Raw genomic sequence first — 15,967 nt, 5'->3', positions numbered from 1 at the left:
GATGCTTATTATGGTGCTCATTATTTCTAGGGTGAAAGTGGAGAGGCCACTGATGATGAAATGGCAACTCGGAAGGCAAAAAGCTGTAAGGAATATCGCAATAGAAGTGGTTCAGATCCTCAAGATATTGATGAACAAGAAGAACCAGGTAGATATATAGCTTCATTACTTAAAAGTCCCTCAGAGTTTTGCTGAAAGTTTTTCTATGCAGACATGTTTTATGGTGTTAAAAATACATTTAAGATATAAAACTACAGTTGAAACTCCAAATGCTATAAACTCTTAAATTGATTTCTGTTGTTGTTCATGATTGTTCTTTCATTTAGTTTCAATAGCACTTCCTTTCCATTCAGATGAAATGGGTATATAAGTGGTGTTCAAAATGTACCTTTTTTAATATCTTGGGACAAATCTAGAATCCCTTTAGTGTCTTACTATGCGTTACTGAATTATGATATAGGTCTCTTGGACAAAAGCATTTTTATTGGGCCAGATGTTGTAATTGTGCTGCAAGCATTTGTTTTCTCCACAGATCAAAATATAATTATCAGTGCTTCTCCATCTAACAATCTACCATCAAGAAGAGCTCACTCTTTGACAGCATCTGGATCTCCTACTTTAGGAGCTACATCTTCACCAGCAAGACCAGTCTCCTCTCCTGTAATGTCTTCAAGCAAGAGTCAGTCTAGGTAAGGACAAAATCAATGCTTTGACTTAAAAACAAGAAAAGTTACTCTTACTTTATTATTATCAAATGTGGGTTTTGTGCCAAACCATTGAAATCTGGTGAAAACAATGCCAGAAATGTCATTAGCCTTTTGATAGACATCTAAAACACATTGCAGAACAACATATAACATTTAAGCTGAAATACCATGAATCTGCAGATGGCTTTGTAGCAATTCCCTGAGCAGCGTGCTTCATTTTATGTCTGTTACAGAAGCAGATTGGAATGCTGTTCCAAAACTACACAAATATAGAGTTTATCTCTTTCTCCAGATCTTCTCCAAAACATAGTTACAGATGTCTTCTGTATAATGAAAAACAACAGAAATGTGTGAAGTTCTGAGGTTCTTCAGCATGAGTCGTTTCTACCTGGGGGAGTATTAATTTTTGCTGACATTCCTGGTGATCGTTGCAGTACTGTCCCAGGTAACTGGAGGAACAGGTTTTAAATCTTTCTCTTACAGGCCTTTCCTCCTTGAACATTCATCCTTTTTGTGTCACTTAGTCAGTGCAAAAGGTCGTGCTGTGATTGTGCAGTGATACAGCGCACTGATGTATCAATTCTGTGAGTGGTAATAATTCTGGTGTGATAGTAGTTGTAGTAATAATATAACAATGACGTGAGGCATGTGGATGGTACTTTATGATTTACAAGAAGACAGTCTCAACAGAGACCTTGCTGTGTCTTTTAATAGAATGAATATTTGAGGTATCATTTTAAGTATGAATCTTGGGTTTTCCAGGAGACCAGTGGTGAACAATGGAAGAGATTAGAGACTGCTGCTGCTGGTAGAACATTATTTTTTAAGAGACGTGTCTTGTGTAACGGTTTACGTTGTGTTTATCTTAGGGATTTTTTTTTTTACACTTAAAAAATGTTTGGCAATAGATGTAAGCAGTAGAGCCACCTATGGACATCTATGGTTGGCTGCTTCTCCTTTTAACACTGCTGAGACTCTTACTATGCTCTTTACTTTCTGTTCTTCACTGTCACTCACAGCCATGGGATGAACATGACAGACTAGAATTTATCTCTGTAAGACACTTATCTTTATTTTTTTTAAAGATTGGAACAGCTTTCTTTTACATTAAACTAAAGAAATACTGCTTTACTACCTCTTGAAAATGCTTCTGTTTTGCAAATCTGTTTTTTGCTTTTATGCCAAAATAGTTGTTGTTCTCTAAATGAGATTAAAAGGCTCAACGGAGAACTCGCATTCCTGGGGGAAGGACAGCTAATGTTCCTCTAAATCCTCTCAGTCCTGGGTTTCTTTACAGATCCCTGAACAGCTTAGCACTCTGGGCCTCCCCGAGCTAGGACACATTTTCCCTGGCAAGGTTGTCTAGAAGCTCAATGGCGTCACTTGGTAGAGCTCTCCCTGACTTAATATGACCCTTCTTGCTAGAATTTGTTCAGGATACAGCTGTATGGCTGTTTCATCTGTCCTCAGGGAAATCTTCCTCAGAACGGCGTTACATGTTTTATCCATTGCCTTGACCCAGTTTTCATGAGCCATTAAGAGACTTGGAACACTGGAGACTTTCATTCTTGGTATTTACCCATCAGACCCTTCACAGGTCTGAACTGTGCTTGCCAGTTTTCATGTGTGTGGACATTTCATGTGTGCTGAAAGAAAGAAGTATCTGTAGTGCCTTAACTCTGACCAGTAAGTCTAAGCTGTCAAATGGTTTGCTCTCTGCTGTGCTGCAAAATCCTGTGTTCATCCACCCTGTATTAATTCACTCCTGAGATCTCTTTTAGAGTAAACCAACTGGTTGCCTCCAAGGTGGAATTTAGGTGCAGTTCTGGGAATAATTGCTCCAGAGACTTGTGTGATTGGATAGTATGCATGGAGAGCTTACTGGGTCTCAAACTATCTGTAATATACCGTCTTGTAGGACATGATCCCCGCAAGAATTGCACTTTCAGGCAATCCACCCACAGTCATGGCGTGTCTTGTTGCTTTGTGTTACATTATTAAAGGGCAGTCTGTCAGCCAAGAACACATGCCACATCTTATTTCAGCTAGTTCAGGTAAAACACACACCAGAAATGAAAATCATGTCTTAGAGACAGGCAAGCACCGTAGGAGACCAAACAAGACCTTAGCCAATTGCTGGGCAGTGCAGAGCAATGTGAACTCGAGCTTTTCTGCCCCCCTCAGAAAAAGTGGCAGGATGGATGCCTTTAGCAGTGCAGATGTAACTGACAGAGGAGCAAACTGGGCAGAGATCCACAAACTATGGTACGTACAGACAGCGAGCAGTGCAATATTCTTCTTGGAAGCTGCTACCCTTAACAGTAGTGATACACAAGCAAAGTAAGTTTGGAAACCCACACAGGCTGAACACAGACATCTTTTGTTTCCTTTTGCTTTGTTGTTGTTAGTTTTGCAGTCTCGTAAAAATCAAGTTATATACTTAAGTTATACTCAACCAGTTTTGTCAGTGGCATCATCAATTAAAAATAAATGAAGTATCCATTTTCCAAAGTAGCAAAGTTGGAATGACCTAGATAATGAAATAGCTAGGAAATACAGGATCCACTGGGAGTGCTCGTATGCATACTCTGCACAGATTAGAGCCAACAGAGTTTATTAATTCAGATTAGCATCTGGATTTAGACTCAAACACTATCAAGGCTTAATAGTTGGAGACAATGTTGGACGCGAGCTGGTCGTCCACATTAGGTAAGTGCATGGTCCTTCACAGAACACAGAGCTTAGGAGAGCAGCGAGCAGAGGTTACCACTGGGCTCTGCAGAAGCCTTTTTGCAGCACAGAAAGCTGAGCTGGTAACAAATGATTGTTAGCTGCAGTGTAGCAGCTAGGAGGAGGAGAACAAGAGAGATTTCTAGTCCCTTTTCTCTTTCTCTTGCCATATATGTGCATTAACTTTCCCTGACCAGTCACATAGATCAATGTCTCCAGGAAGTGAGAAGTGCTAAATGAAAGAAAATTTCTTAAAATGAAAAAAAAAAATCTGAATGTGATGATAGCAATTTAAAAAGAGGAGGACCTGGCCATCTTTGTTGTACGTTTTAAATAATAACAATTCTTACAGGTAGGGAATGAAGAACAGTATTTTTACATTTATAACTCAGAACCTTGATATTCCTGACCTCCTTACAAATAGTTTACATTGAGAATGAATCCTTGTACAATCCAGATGTCCAGATAGTTTCTAAACACAGGTAGCCTGCAGTTGTCTTCTGTCATTCTTTCAAAGCAGGTGTGCATCCAGCAAATTCCCAGGTTCTTTGGAAATCTAGTGCTGCCTGTAAGGTGGAGGAAGCAGGAGAAAGTGTGGTAACACCACTGGGAAACAGCAGGTTATGGAAAACTGGAAATGGGGGCTGATTTGCAAAGGGAGAGTAAAGTGCCCCTCTCGTTAGATGTATACAGGTATAATCGAGACAGCTGCTAATTACAGTTTGGTTGTTGGTGGTAGTAAGGTTTTCTTGGGGGGTTTTTTGGTGTTTCTTTGGCTTTTTTTAAAACAACTTGTATTTATTACCCGTGGGATGATTGTGGAAGATACTGTTTAGTGATCGGATCTGGTGAAATGGTGAACATTATTGTCTGCTGCTGGTCTTCCATTCAGTACTCTACAGTTCTAGATTCTAGATTCCTGGATTCAAGAGAATTTCCTCATCACAGTTTATTTTTCTTGTCTGATAAAAATGTTAGGAATGATTTTAGCCAAAAAGTTATATGCAGCATATCAGTACTTGCCATAGTGATGTCAAACAAATGGAACATTATCAGCTGCAGTAGATGGTATTTTTAATACTTTTAAATCACATTCTGGTTTCAATTGCATGCATCCATCCCAGGCCAGGAGTGAACCGAGGAAACTGATCTAGCATATTTATGTAAAAAGTCATCTGCTTGTAGCAAGTGAACAGGAAAACAAGCTGGTCCTGGTTTTCCATCACAGCTATTGGAACTATTTGTACTGAACCTGACAGAACTCATAGATTAATGGATTTGTAGATTTGATTACAGAGCAATGAAGTCTGACATGTGGTCACCTAGTGTGATATTTTGAAACAAATACTGTAACTTCTGGAGTTAGTTTTGGTTTGAACTAGAAAACTCGTGATATTTGTGCTGGCTGCTTAGATACCTCCATTTTCAGGATGCTGGTGGATCCCATTCCTGCAATGTGTGTTCATAGGTGTTTACGCCCATCCTGCCGTCATCATTGCAAATCAGTACATGAAATTCACTTGTTCAAACTACTCAAGAAATAGTTCATGTCTTGGCCTAACTACACTTACTAGTGTAAATCCTGTAGTAGCCTAAAGAGTTTGGGATGTGGCATTTGGAAATGTACTGGTTCTGCTTCAAAAACTTTGTTCAGCTGCACAACTCTAGGTTAGCAATTGCAGTTATAATGAAATTGGCTGGGCTTGGTGTTACGAAGTCAACTAAAATAATTAGCACCAAACAGCTAGTTGTTTGTGTGATCATTTTCTGCTTTTGCTCTCAAGAAATTCCAGTCTGCTTTCCTTCAGCCCACAAAGCTGAAAGGAGGAAATCATTAGAACCTTGTTTCTAGAAAGAAATGGCCTCCAGAGGCTACTGTCCAAGCCTAAAAGAAGAAGAGGACTATAGCTTGACCTGACTTTGAGGTATATCATGATAATCATGACTGTTCTTGGGAAGTATTCAGGAAACCCATGGGCTGAGAAACAATGAGGGTTGAGTGCCAGGAAAGGGGAAGGGCTATCCTTCTTAAAATCTGCTCCTTTAATGATCCTAGATATAAAAAAAACCCAGGTGCATAAGGAAAATATTTGTTTTTCATGTGTATCCAGTCAGAATATTACTATTTTATTTTGACAGCACAGAGCTTTCAGGAATTCTATATCCTTTTTATTTTTTCCCCTAGCAAATCTTCAAGAAACCTCATAAACAGCCTGCACTACAGGAATACTGGCATTGTTTTCTTTAAAGGGAAAATAAGAATGCTGTCATTTGTGCTATTTCCATCAGGCCCTTTTGCACACGGGAGAGTTTTAAATCCCATGCATATACATTATTAATTCTGGCAAAGTCCGCAGTTGTCATGAGTTGATATAAAAGGAGAAGGTACAAACTATCATTATGCATCTTGTAAGATACTGCTTTATTTGCTTCTTCCAGATACTGGTAAAAAATTCATTAAGGAGAGCACAAATAAAGTGTTAATGCAGTAATGCATAGTATTTCAATAAGTGAAAATTTAACAGAACCAAACTATAGCAGTGTCTTTCTGATTTAGCACATGGAGCAGCAGCAGCTGGCATGGCCGCGTTAAAGGAGGAATGAAAGGGTTTCAAAACTTCATGGTGTCCGATAGTAACATGACTTTTGTGGAGTTTGTAGAGCTCTTCAAATCTTTCAGGTAAAATATATTTTTATTCTGTACTGATCTCATTCATCCAAGTTTATAAAAGAGAAAAAATGAACTTTTCAACTCTTTTTGCAGTGTCCGTAGCCGCAAGGATCTGAAAGACCTATTTGATATCTATGCTGTGCCTTGCAATAGATCCAGTTCAGAGCCTGCTCCACTTTACACTAATTTGAAGATTGATGAAAATAGCAGTGGATTCCAGCCTGATTTAGGTTTGTTGAAGAGGAAACTGCAGCTGCTAGACTGCTGAACAGCTTCAGTTATTTGCCTTCAGAAAAAGCGTCTCAGTCAGTCTCATAACGAGCTATCAATTATAAGTTTAAGTAAAGGATTGCTGCCATACATCCACTCTAATACCTGCTTAGCAGGATGTAAGACAGGTTCTCAGTTCAGAAATGAAGGAGTGGAAAAGTATTCCTGCTTTATATTAGCCATATAGATTTGTAACTGGTATAGTAGAGGCATAAAACTCATTGCTGAGCCTCTGGGCCCTACACAGGGATATCTGTCTGGTTGCAGGAGCTCTGGAAGGGCTAAAACACCGAGCAAATGTAGGGAGGAGAAATGAGGAGGCTGTGCCCTGTGTCTCATTTGGTTTCGTAGTAGATCCGCTTTATGTGGGACAAGGGGGAAAGAAACCTCTGTCCTCCTTTACATTCCCCACGTATCTTAATCTAAGTCTGGAGGTTTGTCCGCATTTAAAGAAAACAGTCTTTCTGCCAAGCAGCCTGTGGGGAGGGTACAGTACAGTTGGCATATGGGGCTGCAAGAAGATAGATGGTGATTGCACAGGAAGGGTATGGGGCCGTACACAGCGAAGGAGAGGCTCTGAGGCTGGATGTAGTGGTGAGAGGAAGCAGGAGAGTCTTGGGTGACAGTGTCTGAGAGGGGATGAATCCATATTAAAGGTTCCAGGATTTGTTTATAGTAATTGAACACTTCCAGTCCGCTCCCACTGTTTTCACACACCCTTAATGCTCTTTCTTCTATTAGTGAATAGAAACAAGATGTTTTTCTTCTAATTTACTATGTCAGTGCTAAAATACTCAGATGCTAATATGTATTATATATGACATTATATTCTATACAGTATATATAATAGACATATAGCTTGTGTTTATATTTCATTTTTTTTTTTTCTTTTAAGATTTGTTGACTAGGAATGTTTCAGACCTTGGTTTGTTCATTAAGAGCAGGCAGCAACTATCGGACAACCAGAGGCAAATATCTGATGCTATTGCTGCTGCCAGCATCGTAACCAATGGTACTGGAGTTGAAAGCACATCGCTAGGAATATTTGGAGTGGGAATCCAGCAGCTGAACGACTTCCTAGTGAATTGCCAAGGAGAACACTGCACCTATGATGAAATCCTCAGTATTATCCAGGTCTGTAATACAAACATCTTGCAAATTCTTTACTTGAAGTCTCGTAACTTCTGTTTTCTCCACTTGCATTGTGTGCCTTGTAGCCAGAACAGCATGTGTGTGTGGATATCTCCTTTCACACTGATGTTGTCACTACAGTTTACTTGAATTAAAAAGTTAATACTGTCTTTATTCTGAACTATAAAATTGTGCAGATGTCCATTAATATGTCCATAAAATAAAAAAAATGCAAATAAACAGTTTTATTTGCTATGTATGCTTTATTCAGAGGATGTCACCACTTGGGAAATGTGTTTATGACAGTGCATTGTTTTCTCCCTGTCTGTGACCACCTTTGATAGAGCTTAACCCTAACTTGGAACTTAAAAAACCCCACCATATCCACATATTTTTATTTTATGGATATTTTATTCCCTTATGTACAATGGCTGAAGTGATTTGAAAATATGTAGAAAACTTTGAATTCCTCCAAATATGCATAATTAATGTATTCCAAAATTAAGCCCCCACTTAGCAAGTAACAAAGACTAAAAACTGTATATTTCAACTACCAGCATGTAACATAAAACTGCAAAGCTTAAAAGACAGAAATTCCAAAGAAACACGAAGTTAGCATACCACAAGTCTCTTTAATTCAAGATGGTAGTGTGTTGTGTTTAAGCACAACAGATTGGAGAAGAATGCCTTATTATAGACCCTTTTAAATTTCAGCTTAAGTGCTGACTCTGCTTTGAACAGGAGGTTGGATTAGATGACGTCCCAATGTACTTTTCAACCTGTATGATTCTGTGATTTACATTTATGAGTTCAGTATGCTTATTTAATGATTTGTAAAACAAGCATGAGCATACTGCAGGCACCTACTTACTTTATCCACAAAAAGACTTGGGTTTACATACTACCTGTAGTCCAATGACCAGACTACATTATGACAATATGAAAAATCTGTATTTCTAAGAATTGTTGTTATATATATCTTAAATTTCTTCCTCTTTATAGAAATTTGAACCTAGTGTGAATATGTGCCAGCAGGGGCTGCTCTCTTTTGAAGGATTTGCAAGGTAATTATTTATGTGTTAATTTATATGTGTATGTATATATATGAAGATGACACCAACGTATTGATGTCTGTATGACAATCACAAAACACTCAGCACAGCATAAAATTTCCTCACATCTTCTCACTTCTAGATTTTTGATGGATAAAGACAACTTTGCCTCCAAAAACGATGAGTCACAAGAGAATGCTGAGGACTTGCAGTTTCCACTGTCATATTACTACATAGAATCTTCACACAATACTTACCTTACTGGCCACCAGCTTAAAGGAGAGTCCTCGGTAGAGCTCTACAGCCAGGTATGCAGGATTGGATCGTTGTGTAGTTTTCAACATGAACTTGTTCCTTTAACTGGCAAGTCAAAGAAACATGACCTTTTTGCTTTGAAAATCTAGATGTCCTAAACCCCTGCTTGCAAAACGTTGGAAAACAAGATGTGTGGGAAAGCTGCCTGTAAGCACAGTTGTGCTCAAATGCCTTTTCTAAGGCAAAAAAATGGGTTTAGTTTGAGATTCATAGCATTTAGACACCAGTCGGTCTGACCCAACCTACTAAAATTAGACTTTCCCACAGGAAAGACTGATCTAATATTTTAGTTCATTCAGATGTCCAAAATGCTACTCAAATACTGTGCATTGCACTGCAAAGACAAATTGCAAATGGAACTATAACTTCTAAAAACATTACTTCTAGGAACATTCTACCATTTTTTAGACTTTGTGCCTCATTCGTGGTCAATAGGAAAAGCACGGTTTCTCCCTAGGGCTTTTGGTTCTGAGTTTGTTTGTGTGTATATATATATATATGTATTTTTGTGTCTGTGTATTTACCAAATGCTAGAGAAAGCATCAAACTTCCTGTGAGTAGTGTTTTCATTACTCTAAATGTTAACGGTTCATCATTGAGAAGGACTCATCTGGCATCCCATGTGCTGCTTTGCCTGGAGTTGCAAGATGGGCAAGGCTGTGTTAGGAAAGTCCAAATAACGTGATTGCATTGAATAGCACAATTGCAAAGGAGGTTCCAGTAGCAGCACTGCACAGGGCTATGTGAGTCCTGTGTTGGTAATAGATGGGAAGTGAGACAGAGCTCAGCTGACTCCAAAATTTGCATGATGCAGAAGAAATTCTTCCTCTCCCTCAAGCAGTTGTCACCAGAAGAGAACGGGCACTTTGTCCTGGGTCAGTGTGTCTGGCTCTCACAGAAGTGGTGATATGCCAGCTACGGACACAACCACCTGAAATCTAATTATTCGGATTTTGAATAGAAGTAATTTTTAATTTGTTCATGAATGTTTTTGCTGGAAGTGATTTTGATTGTCAAGATCTCTGTTTTCAGTAAAATACTTAATCATAATACAGATAACTCTTTGAATGATAAGCATACTAAATACTGATAGCAATAATAAGCTGGACTGCCAACAGATGGGTTATCTTTCCCTCCATCATTCCTCTTGGCTTTCTTCAGTGGTTTTCTAGCAAGTAGGGCTTTCTAAAATAAATAAAAAATGGATGGATGGCTGTAAATTTTCTTAATATCATTAAATAAGATGGCCTGCCACATTTCAGTTCTAACTATCCTCATGGAAGCTGTTCATAAGACATTCTTTTCGGACCTTCTTCTATTTAAAAACCTAAAAACAACAACAAAAAGAATCAGCAAACAAACTGCAGATGCCACGCCTATAAGCTGTTGTGGTAGCAACCAGGAATAAACTGCCATGTTGCTTTATAGCTGTTTTTGCAGGTAGAAATAAAGAAATGTTTCCCTCAGAACATTCAGCTATACATTGAAGAACCACTTTCTGCAAACAGATTCCTTGTGTCCTGTGAGATATCATGGATTTCAAAGCTTTATGGTACTTCTCCTGTGAACATAAATGCTTTCTTAATTTTCCCACTCCTTCTCAACCTAGGGAATGCAGTTAGCTGGGGGCTGTAGCTTCTGTGGGCTGTATTTACTCCACAGAGATTGCTCTTTTGCTTCATCACTGGGTTTCATTTAGCTCTGCAATGTCTGTCTTCTGCCTTGACGGCATGAGACTGTGGTTTATACGTGCTTACACTGTTCAATTGCATTGTAGGTTCTTTTACAAGGCTGCAGAAGTGTAGAATTGGACTGCTGGGATGGTGATGATGGGATGCCTATCATTTATCACGGGCACACTCTTACTACTAAGATCTCTTTTAAGGTATGCTGGTAATTGCACATAGAAACAAAAAATGAGAATAAAATCATTAACTTTTTCTGTAATGAAGGAAAAAAAAATCACCTACTAGAAAAGTACAAATGGGCTAAGTCCTAATAGAATATGAACTATGGACTACATCAGACACGAACTCCTCTGTTGTAAACATTATACTTTTCAAATTAGTTTTTGTAGCATATGTACTGTAATTTTCTGTCTTTCACTGTCAACACAACTAACATAAGTAGCCATTACCAGTTCTGTTGTAACAATATGCTAGGTTGATCTGTAGGAGCTTGTTTTGAAAGCAAATTGTGGATTCCTTCTTCTTAAAGGGGAAAACAGATGCCTGCCTTTCTCCTCTTTCAGCTAACAGTAAGTTAACTGAATGTTGCAAAATAATCACGTGTTCTTTCAATGAGCTTTCTTTCTCACAGGAAGTAGTTGAAGCTATTGACCGCAATGCATTTATCGCCTCCGACATGCCAATTATCATATCAATAGAAAATCACTGCTCATTGCCTCAGCAGCGCAAGATGGCTGAAATTTTCAAGGTAGACCATAAATTGTGGTGATTATTCTAAGCACACGCCTTGGGATTTTCCATAATATATCACATGTTCTCTATATTTCAGAATGTATTTGGAGATAAGCTGGTAACAAAGTTTTTATTTGAGAGTGACTTTTCTGATGATCCCATGCTTCCTTCACCTGGGCAACTGAAAAGAAAAATCCTGCTTAAAAACAAGAAGCTGAAAGCACATCAAACACCAGTGGATATATTGAAACAAAAGGTAAAGTCCTTCCTTAGTAGCAAGCAGTGACTTTCTAACTTTTGTTAGGAAAAGTTTGTGTTTGAAGTGGATTGTAACACTTCCAAGTAAGTAGACAAGACATGCAGTAAAGCATACGTACAGAGATACAGAATAACAAAATTTGTGTATTTTAGTTTTATAATGCTTCATAATATTGTGATTGGCACCACATGCCCTATATGATAAACATAAATGAAGTTTCATTCTGAGGCTATTTGCTGTTCATGTTTGTTAAGAAATAGTTACATGAATTGAGTATGTGTGTATGTATAATATACAGTATGTCATATTTTTGGTAGAATTCGGCTTGTTTCTTTTTTCATATTCAAGCCAGGCAAATACTTTCTTATACCCTTTTTGGAGGAACTCTGCTATTCGAGTAGTGCTTATACCTATATGAGAATTTTTTTGGTTTCTAGAAATTAAGGATGCATCTCTGGTAGCCTCAATTTAACAATGTCTGTGGTTAGTCAGCAATTAGATTGAAAACTAATTGCTTTTATCCAAAATGTAAATACAATTGAATTAGAATTGAATTATTCTGTCAGAATAAGTAAATCACACTGATTGTACCAGTGTATGGACATTCTCCATCTTTTAAAAAAGTTTTAATATGTTTCCAAAACAGCATATCTCAGACCGGGAAAAGGTGGTCTTGCTCTGAAAAATGTGCAAAGTGGATGTTTTCCCATAATTAATTAGGTTTCATACCTTATTGGGTATTTTTCTACCAATACAAGTTTTCTTTATATTCAAATCCTTAAAATGGTATTTTAGTTTGATCTTAGTAATCCTACTTATTTCTCATTATATAGATTCATCGCTTTCACATAAGATGCAAACAGTGATGAAAACTTTTGTTTTTTAAAAATACCAGTAATGTAATAAGTGGTTCTGTTGCTGTAGGCTCACCAGCTGGCGCACATGCAAGCACAGGCTAGCAATGGTGCTAGCAACCCCACACCTACCAATGAAGAGGATGAAGATGAAGAGGATGAATATGACTATGACTATGAATCTCTGTCTGATGGTAACTATATATATTTATTTATTTATTACAGTGCTGGTTTTAGAACAGTAGCAATAAGGCATGTAAATATTCTAGTTCAGGAATGATGTAGGTAAGTTTATCTTACCTTGTGAGGAAGATGTACTGAATGTCCTTGGTGGCACTTTAGTGCAGTAGTCTATAATACTGTGAAAATAATTTGACTCTGTAGAGGACTTGAGTGTGACTTTAGCTGCAGCCATTAGAGGTTTTAACTGTGCAGTGTATGCTAAATTTTAGTCTTTATAAACTATATTTTATATTATTTGTTATGCAAAAATGGTTATGTTCATAGTGTACTCCATCTACATTCACCTATATTGTCTTTCATAAGGAGTTTAGACACCTGAAAGCTCAAGGTTCACAACAGGCTTAGCCCTTTCATCTGTGTGACTGCCATTAAATTGACCTAAAATGCATATTCTCCAAGGTCCTTTTTAGTTACTGTCTAATCCCAGAGACCGCTGAAGTACTTATTTTAGTTACACTTTCAGCATCAGCTGTTCATTTCATGCATAAAGGTAGAGAAGCTACTGAATCCCTGGCTTGTTCAATGCAGAAGACTTTATTAAAGCTTTAGCTGCTCAGTGAAAAAAGAGCACGGCGTACCTGACCAACTTGCCTTGTAAGTTCAGGTGCTGTCTATGCTTCAGCTATCCCAGTCTTCAGGAACTGGCAGTTTAGCATAAGTCCACCTTTTGGAGCAATTTATAGATTGGATATAATGATTGGCATGCCAGAGGTGATAAAAAGTACTGCAGTTAGTAACTTCCACTGCTTCCTTAGCTCTCCGGTTCAGTCAGACGCATTTGTTTCAACTACAGAGATGGACAGAATGTGCCACACTGACACAGCTGAGCTGAGGTCATGCATCTTTTGCTTCTCTTGCTGCAGGGCTGGTAGATTCTGATAAACAGCTGGAGTCAGAAACATTTAGTCCTCTCAAGTTTTGTCAAAGGACATCTGTCAAAACCCCAATGCATGGACTGAACAAGCTGGATGCTTCTAAATGGGTTACTAGTTATTTTTAATTGGTAGTTTTTAGAGACTATATCAAAATAGATCACAGTGTGTTTTTCCAATGAGACAGCAGTGATGTTACAAGTGATACCAAGCTCTTTGAGTAGCTAAATGCTCCACCATTCTTAAACTCCATAAATGGGTCACAAAACTGACCAAGGGAACAAACAAGTTACAGATGTGCTTCAATGTAAATAAACATAAGGTAATATATTTAGGGAAATAAACCTTGCTTATATGAATCTAAGCACAACAATGGCAGTATTGATTTGGGAGATCATGGAATCATTGAAAGTTCTCTGAAATCCTCAGCTTGGTGTGCAGTGACAGCCAAAAGATGACGATCATCAGGAACAGTATTGAAAACAAAGCATCTTTTTTCTTCTATATATAACCTTAATGTGCCACAACTTGAGTTCTGCGTCAAGGTCTTGCCTCCAGATCTTGAGAAGGATATGGTGGACTTAAGGAAGTTAGAGAGAAGGACAACGAAAAAAGTAAAGGGAATATGGCAGCAGCTTTACACAAGTCTGAAAAGGCTGGAATTTTCCAGCTGGTAGAGAACAGGACTGAGGGGTGAATTTGAAGCAGGTTTGCTAAATCGTGAAGTGGTGGATAAAGGGAGTACAGAACTGTTACTCATTAGGTTTAGGAGGCGCTCAATAAAACAAGTGGAAGATAGTCCAAAAGAGGTGAAGTATTTCTTTCTGGAGCTGGTAGTAAATTTCTGGAATTTGGCACCAATTGGAATTGCAGAAGCAAATGGTATCAGCAGATTGAAAAAAAAAAAAAAAAAGGATTGGACAAATTCATGGACAGGTTTATAAGCAAATGTTATATGTAGAAATGTACAGTCCAACATCCCTAATATTCAGCAATTGTGGATGTTGGGGTGGTTCTAGGGAAGCAGAGCATGATCAATGGCTGGACACGGTCTTTAAACAGCATCTCCTGTTGCCACTGTCAGAAAGAGAATGCTGAGCTAGATGGACCATTGCTCTGATGCAGCTGGGCATGTTCTCTTAGGTAAACAGTAAAGTACTTTGCACACTGAACCTTTAAATCTAACGGGTACTGGTTTAAGTTCTAGGTACCAGGTTCAGAGAAGATGTAAGGCTTGAGCATGCCCTGCAGCACAGGACTTCTTTCCAGTTGGTCTCTTATTTACATCACTTGCTTCTGTGTTTAATGATTTAAAAAATAGTCACAAAATTAATTAATGCAGTTCAGGACCTGATACTGCTTGTGGGATAGCGGTATTGTTTATGCTAATAGGAAGATTTTTCGAGTTGAGTGCCAGTGCTGCCTTCAGTTGCATTTAGCTAGATAGCTGGCCGAACTGGCTGCTTGAGAATACTCCTTGTGTGGGACAGGGTGGAGATAGTGTAAATGTAAATTGCTGTGAAAAACTTTGTCAATAGACTTGCCAGGAAAATGTTGCAAGCTAACCGCAGTTAAGTGATGTTTGAGCAATATTCTAGGTAAGAGGAGGTTTGAGAAACCTGAAGCTAGCAAGAAACATTCACACCTTCCAATATATGAAGGAATCTGCAGCATGGTTTACTGCTTTATTACAGTGATTATTTTTTGGGACCTTTAATTAAGTTAATATTTTGGCAAAACTAATCTAAATAATGGTCTGTAAACTCTCTAAAAGATTTTCAGTTTTATTTTCCTTACTGATACATTAGGTTTGCTTAAGGCTAATCGTTTTACAACTGACACTTAATTTTCATTTCTCTGGCTGTAAATCTTAATTTCCTTTACTCTTATTCCCTCTCTGACTCCGTTTCCCTGTAGCTGATGTCCTTAATGCTTCTCCTGCTCCTAACAGCCTGGAAGGTAAAGGCCATTTGGTTGAGCATTTTAACTGCATGAAATCAACACTGCATCTCCAGCCTGTTAAATGTGATGGTGTGAATATATGGTTTCTACTTCATATTAAAAATTCAATCCGATGTTTTTATATGGCATTGCTAACTGATCAGGAACTGTTAGAAGGCTGCATGCGTGACACTGGTTATGCATAAAAAGAATATGATCAAAGCATCAGGAATGATATAAAACCATTCCTTTTGTGACACTTACAATATTTTGGTCCAGAAAGGCCACACTAGTAAGTGTATTATTCTCTGATAAATATGTAGTTTTGAAGAGGAATTTCTGTAGATGTAAAAAAATATTTCTTCATGGTGAATGTAAGGACTAAAGCCAAAACTCGCTGTACAAAGATGTGTTCACGTTTGATGTGGTTAATTGTGTTTGGACTTGAGCAATTCTTTGTTGTTCAGGAATATCAGCTGTTTTCAGATGGCAAGCTTAATTC

At 38.1% G+C, this 15,967-nt stretch overlaps 1 protein-coding gene across 5 annotated transcripts in view; it reads left to right on the top strand.

The window, feature by feature from the left end:
* Nucleotides 1-15,967, top strand: part of PLCE1 (phospholipase C epsilon 1) — a 161,117-nt gene that overhangs the window by 123,543 nt on the left and 21,607 nt on the right. For all 5 annotated transcript variants that reach the window (XM_065639444.1, XM_065639446.1, XM_065639445.1 and 2 more), the window contains 11 exons: nt 31-148; nt 533-689; nt 5,995-6,117; nt 6,202-6,338; nt 7,274-7,512; nt 8,512-8,573; nt 8,704-8,869; nt 10,654-10,761; nt 11,196-11,312; nt 11,394-11,552; nt 12,480-12,603. In XM_065639444.1, the coding sequence (XP_065495516.1) occupies nt 31-148; nt 533-689; nt 5,995-6,117; nt 6,202-6,338; nt 7,274-7,512; nt 8,512-8,573; nt 8,704-8,869; nt 10,654-10,761; nt 11,196-11,312; nt 11,394-11,552; nt 12,480-12,603 (1,510 nt within the window). The remainder of the gene's footprint in view (nt 1-30; nt 149-532; nt 690-5,994; nt 6,118-6,201; nt 6,339-7,273; nt 7,513-8,511; nt 8,574-8,703; nt 8,870-10,653; nt 10,762-11,195; nt 11,313-11,393; nt 11,553-12,479; nt 12,604-15,967) is intronic.

The sequence above is a fragment of the Caloenas nicobarica genome, chromosome 7 (assembly GCF_036013445.1).
Source record: "Caloenas nicobarica isolate bCalNic1 chromosome 7, bCalNic1.hap1, whole genome shotgun sequence".
NCBI lineage: Eukaryota > Metazoa > Chordata > Aves > Columbiformes > Columbidae > Caloenas > Caloenas nicobarica.
Note: the sequence above shows the minus strand (reverse complement) of the source record. Positions and strands in the feature narration are given on the sequence as shown.